Here is a 6,499-nt window from a genome sequence, read left to right on the forward strand (position 1 = left end):
CGCCAGTTTTAAAATTTATAACAATTTAAATGAATACTGAAAATTATCTAATTTTGTCAGCTGGAATCAACGGATTACAATTTCGATCCTCTACTACTTCTAAGCACTCTCCTTTCTCTGTGGAAGGAATCGAGTATTTAAATTTAAAAAATCGTAAATTTAAAAATTGGTAATAATAAATCGGAAATTTTTCTTTCCATCTGACGAGCTTATCTTGTTTGCAGACGATGAGGCTGACCAAGCGTATAGACGAGGTCAGGTTGCTGGAGTCGCGTAAGAGCGCACGGCTGGCCGATCAGGACACAGATTTCGCTAGGCTCGCTGATATGGCAGGTGATCGAAAGCGAGCATCCTCCCATTCCATCGACGTGCCACACGTGATTGGGTAAGTATTTGATCCATCCAGTTCGTTTATAACCGGTACTAAGTAAGTAGACTGCGGATCTTCGTCCCATTTGTGCAAAATTAAACGAAAATGTGAAAACGGAATGGAAGAAAGATAATTGCGTTCAAATTCTGCGTTTCGAACAAAATTCGGCGAATTTTCCTTCGACGACGCGTGTCGTCGTATTAAAAAATCGAAAAGGATAAAATATACACATTTTTTGGTATAAAAAGTAACTCAAAACGAAATTCGAAAAAGATATTACGTGTATTGAGCGAGTGATATAGTTAATAGAAAGAGAAATCCTTGAAAATTCTTTTGCACGTATTTCTTGGGGGGAAAAGATCCGTGACCGTACGCGTCGCAGGGAAATTCGCGTCCAATGTGTCAAGTTCTTATTTCCTTGGTCCTTTCGATAAAAATTTCCTGCTCAAAATATTTTGCATAATGTATTTTCGAATATATTCTGCAGTCTACTCGCAAGAGGCAAAAAACTTGATTATATGATTCGCGACGAATCGTTGACGAACACGTCGGCTAACTCGAGATCAACATCAATAGGTCCTTTCCGTCCTCGAGAATTCCAAAAATTCACCAAAAATCCTGCAACTCCGAAGCCAACGGAAGATTCCTTCCTTACCCACCCTTCCACTGGAACGTAAACCGGATCGTGAGTACTAATTTTAATTCTCGTAATCCTCGTCAATCCTTACCTAACGAGACCTTGTCGAGAAAAAGAAGAAAATACGATTTTAAAACTCGCGTAAAAAGCTCGTCACAAACATTAATGGGTTTCGAAGAAGAAGAAGAAAAAAAGAAAAGGAAAGAAAAGAAAAGGAAAAAGAATGTTTTTAAATCCAGGGCGCTTTCGTTGACTCGAAGAGATCGTAAAAACGATATATTTCGTAACCGTGTGCGAGTGTCAGCAGCCTCCCTTCGAAAAATTCTGCCCGCTTCCAACTAGACCCTTCTTCGCTAGATTTAGCGTGGACACGTGTGAGCCTGCATACACGCATTTAATCATCGGTATACACGTGTATACAGGGTGATTCGTACGAAGAGGAACGATTAATAATATTTTTTAATGTTATGGAAAAAAATGTTATCTCTTCGAGGTGTCGAAGTTTAATTTATATACATATATTTATTTATTTATTTATTTATTTATTTTATTTTTTAAAAATTCTAATTTTAAGATTTAACGAGACATCTAATTAAAATCGTTTACAAAGTATTAATAATAACGATAAGATAATGGGATAGGTGGATAGTAAAAAAATTCACATGTTTTCCATAAATTTATAATTATGCTAATATCTTTGTCCGAATGACCGCAGTCATTGGAATTAGCTAGAAATGTAAATTACGTTTATACATATTCAAAACCTGTGCGAATATAACCATAGCGATCTTGAAATTTTTTTGCACGTTTTCTATATCGTAAAAATACAAAATAAGTTTAAAATAAATGATCGGCTTCCTATAAATACTTCAACCTCGACCATTAACATTCTCTTTTTTTTCTTTTTTTTTTTTTGGAAAAGGGTAATATCTTTGGAAATAAATGTTTTGAAATATTATTTATCGATATGGTCGAGTATTTTTGAATATAATTCACGAAAATATTACGAATTATTATCCGTCATATTATTTAACAACATTCGACGACACCAGCGCCACTAGTGGCTACTTGAAAACATACTCGTTTTCAAATTCGTTTTCGAAAAATTTTGTCACGCGCATTATTGACGCATCCCACCATTAACCTAGCATTCCAACGTATTTACACTCCTCTTTAATCTATCTACTCGAATTTTTCAAATGTTATACAACAATTCTCGAAACTAATCGATCGTCGCGCCGCTATTGTCTCTGGGAATATCGAGTCGTTTCGGGGTTTTACGTGCCTCACCCTATATACCCACACCCACGCCGGTCTAAAAATCGAAGGTATCCTCCTAATTCGAAAAAAGCTGCGCGCACCCACACGTTGCAACGAGGGGAGAGCGTTAAAAGGCGTCTGGTTCCCGATCGTTAGACCGTGAACGCACCCTCGCCGGACACCTGTCCCTCGGCCTTTCCACCGCACGCAGTCGTCCAAGTGCCCTCTCTCTCTCTCTCTCTCTCTGTCTCTCCTCTCCAACCCTCGTGAAACATTCTGGAATCCGATCCAACCGTCGCGATTCGACCACGGCTGGGGGAGGACGCGTTTCGTGGGACCCGACCAACGCGGAATTTCTACCTTGGGGGAGAGCTTTGACCCTTCCAAGGGCAATTTTTGTCCAGCAGGATGTCGTATTTTCTTTCTTTTTTCCGATTTCTTTTTTTTTTCTAATTTTTTCTTACTTAGAATTTCGACTCGGAGATCGTTGGACGATTTTTTAATATTTCGATATTCGAGATTTTGGATTTTCGAGTTTGTCAAATTTATTTCTTTAGGGATCTACGGTTTCGGTAATTTTTAGGATGAGGATAATTTTGGAGGTTGGAATGGAGGTTTGATTTTTTGAAAAGGAGAAATATTTCTGAAATATGTTTCGTTATAAAAATTTAATTATTTACGCGAATAGCATTCGTCCCAAATTCTTGAAAATTTTTAATCCTCTCCTCGCGTCTTCTCGCAGCTGAAGCAATAAATCGAAGGATATTTATATATCCTGTCTAATGAAAACTTCATTGCTGACAACTATTATGGGCCACCGATGCCCCTAAATTTAACTTTTCATGCTCCATAAAAATAAAAATAAAATAAACACACCGTGAAAGAAAACATTCGAAGACAATGACGTCGAACAGATTTGTCCTCGACAATATGGTATCCCCTAAATGTCCGTTTCAGGTATATCGTACACAAAGGTGAATCTAAACTGCACAATTGTCGAGCGTAGCGGTAAATTTTATGATTTAGGACCGGGGAACTGTGAAACAACAACCGTCGTCTCTCTAGCGTTACAAAATCGTAATTTCATTTTTATGGCGCGACACGACCGCCGCGAGACGAGTTTAATCGTCGAGACGCTCTTCAAACGTTCTTCGCGGAGGATAAGCCAAGGCTTTTAAAGGTTGAATAATGAACGTTGAATCGTTTCCTTGCGATGAATCTTCGCTATATGGGGATGGATAGTAGAAGAAGCTCCTTTCAAGAGACACTATTAAAAGCTAAGAATATTAATGCGCTCGTAGATAATTTTCTTTCCACCAACCAATCGAACGAAAATAATGTATATTATGTTTAATATATATATACCGATCCAATAATAAAAATTCCTGCCAAGATAAATCAAATTATCGTTGGATTTTTTTATGTGTATTAAATTTATAATATATATATATATTCATTGAGAATCGTACAATAATACGAATTATAACATTAAATCCCCCCATCGAGGAAGAGAATTATTCACTGCAAAGGAATATTCTCTCTCTGCCTCCATGGCTTCTCGTCTTTGAGTGGTTCCGAAACCCACCGTTTTCATCTACCTACCTACTGCATCTTTTTGGTCATAGAGAGAAGACTTTCTTTCTCTCCCCTCTCCCCTTCCCCTATAATCGTCTCCCCTCTGACAGAAGGGTGGAACGACTGTTTCACGATGGCAACGACCCCGAGACTTCGACTTTTCCTTCTTCTTCTTTTTTTTTTCTTTCTTCCCTCCCCTCTCCCTCCTCTTTTCCCCCTTTGGGCGTAGTCGTGCACGACCGAGGCCTCGACGAAGAGATCCTCCTCACAAAGGACGAGTTGGAGCCCACCGCCTGGTTGCGGAGAGAAGAGAGGAGAGAGGAGAAAAGAGGAGAGGAGAGGAGAGGAGGCGGAGGAGGAGGAGGAGGAGGAGGAGGAGGTGCAACGTCCGGTAGCCGAGGGCGAAGGCACGCAGGTAGACGGCCTCTGTTTTTGGCTGCACCTGGCCATGGCACGACCTGCCCCACGTGAAAGGAGAGGTCACACACGCGAGAAATCGGATGCCTTTCGAATCACGATGGGCGTATCGATGACGAAAGCGGGCCTCCGCTTTGGCGAAGACCTTGCACGCCGGCCAAGGATCCCTCGCTAAAGCGAAATTCATCAGCGGTGTGACTGGCCTTTCGAAGGTTGAACAAAGTTGCTCCTTCGAGCGGATTTTCTCCGATTGCTTTTGTTGGATGCGTGTCGGTCTCGATCGACCGGTGGTGGTAGGCTGTGGTTTAGGATCGTTGCTGCTATTAATTTAAGGACTCGAGGAAAAATCTCGTTTCTTGCGGTGAAAAAAATGAATAAAACATTTATTCGAGTTTTAAAAAGTAGTTAATAGTAGATACGGTAGACACGGTCTAACAGTTGCTACGAGTTAGATTCGATTTATTTCTATTTCTTCGTAATTTTATTTATTCGCTTTTTTTTTTATTTTTTAACACTGGAACTGTCGGTCTGTAATATCTTTAGTGTTTATTTTACGTATAAATGATTTGTAATTAGAGCGATGTCATAAAAATAAGTAGGTATATATGTGTAATTACGTTTCTATTTCGATAAATTACAATGTTAATTTTCACATTCAAAAACGTTCTCACGTTCTCGATAATTGTAAAACAAAAAATATCAAATTCGTTCGTTTGAGAAATTTGGTTATTATATTATAGCAAAAAAAAAAAGAAAGAAAAATTAGAATTTTCTTATAAAATAATGTTTCGTGTATACCATCGCATATATACCATTATATTGTATATTTAAAACAAACTAACTCACTTTTATTACCCACATTTCGTGTTACGGAATATATAACGAGCCAAGCGAAGTTAGTTATATAGTATATGTAGTATAGTATCGATATAACCAACAAAAATACTCGGTGACTCCAACGAAATTCCCTATAGATCCAGCCATTCTCCTTTCACAGTAACGTCATCCTCGAAAATTTCTTCCGCTCGAACTATTCCTAACAAGAGGCAACTTCATGATGCATGGTCGGTCTCGCCGATAAAATTTCGAAATTACAACGAAGCAGCTTTCGCCCATGGAAAAACAAACGATGTAAGAGTAGCTTCTTCTTTCACCGTGTAGCCTCGTTTCGTAGAACGAACGGTGGCCCTGTTTGGCCTTTCACACGCAATCGTGCACGCGAGACCATTCTGCCCCTCTGCGGCGATTGCCACTGCAACTTTGTAAATTGTGCAACACTGTGTTTCTCTCTCGTGTAACGAAACTGCAAACGATTCTCTTCGAATCCGTGACTACTTATTACGTTTTCGATCTCTTACATTAATCATTTAACCGATCGTTAATATTTTCTGTAGTTGAATATTCGATTTTAATTTTTCCTCTTTTCAAGTTTAAGGTTATGTTCGGTAACCTACGTTCAATCATCAATCGACGACGATCGAAATATTGATTTTAATGTTATTCTTTCTTTTGAAGGTTTCGAGGTTAATAACGTTTTATCATCACGATATAGAATTTATCTCATTTAACTTAAAAATTGTTTAGCGTATTCTAAAATGTGACTGATTTGTTTGTACGTTTTTTTTTTATTTGTATTAGTGTATTAGTGTATTTTTGAATCATATCAATATCATCACAATGAAATTTCAATATCGAAACGATAAATATCAACTTCAATTCTAATTTCAATTTTTTTATAAGATATCTTTATTAGGATATCTTTACGTATGAAAGGCTAAACAAACGTGTAAATAAATAAGAAATTTAAATCGACAGTTTGCAATTATATCTTTTAATTACATTCGTGAATAAATGATCGCTAATTTTTTTTCCCTCTTTTAATAACGAGGCTCTTAACGCGTTCAAGATTATTAAAATCATTACATTCGTTTTCACGATATATGTTTCTGTTTTCGCGTCCCATTAGCATCCTTTTCGTTGTTCAATAGAATTGAATTATTTCAGGCGGCTATCGATCGCTCGCCTTTTATAATTCGTGAATTTCACCAGCTCGAAATATCTTCCGTTCGATTTTCGTTCGACGATCAATTTCGATCACGATCACGATCGCGGTCTTTAGCACGGCCGAGATTAAATTATTCGATGTTTATGGACATTGGTTTCCAGTGAACGTTCAGGAATGAATATTTTAGTGAGTGGATTTTATGGTTTCCTGATTTCCTGCCATACGAATGTATGGC

The 6,499-nt window shown here is 38.0% G+C and overlaps 1 protein-coding gene across 1 annotated transcript in view; it reads left to right on the top strand.

Moving 5' to 3' along the window:
- LOC107998121 (zinc finger protein 395) overlaps positions 1–6,499 on the top strand; it is an 88,331-nt gene that overhangs the window by 39,143 nt on the left and 42,689 nt on the right. The window contains exon 2 of the mRNA XM_017057176.3: positions 225–385. Within this exon, the coding sequence (XP_016912665.1) occupies positions 225–385 (161 nt within the window). The remainder of the gene's footprint in view (positions 1–224; positions 386–6,499) is intronic.

The sequence above is a fragment of the Apis cerana genome, linkage group LG3, assembly GCF_029169275.1.
Source record: "Apis cerana isolate GH-2021 linkage group LG3, AcerK_1.0, whole genome shotgun sequence".
In the NCBI taxonomy this organism is placed as follows: domain Eukaryota; kingdom Metazoa; phylum Arthropoda; class Insecta; order Hymenoptera; family Apidae; genus Apis; species Apis cerana.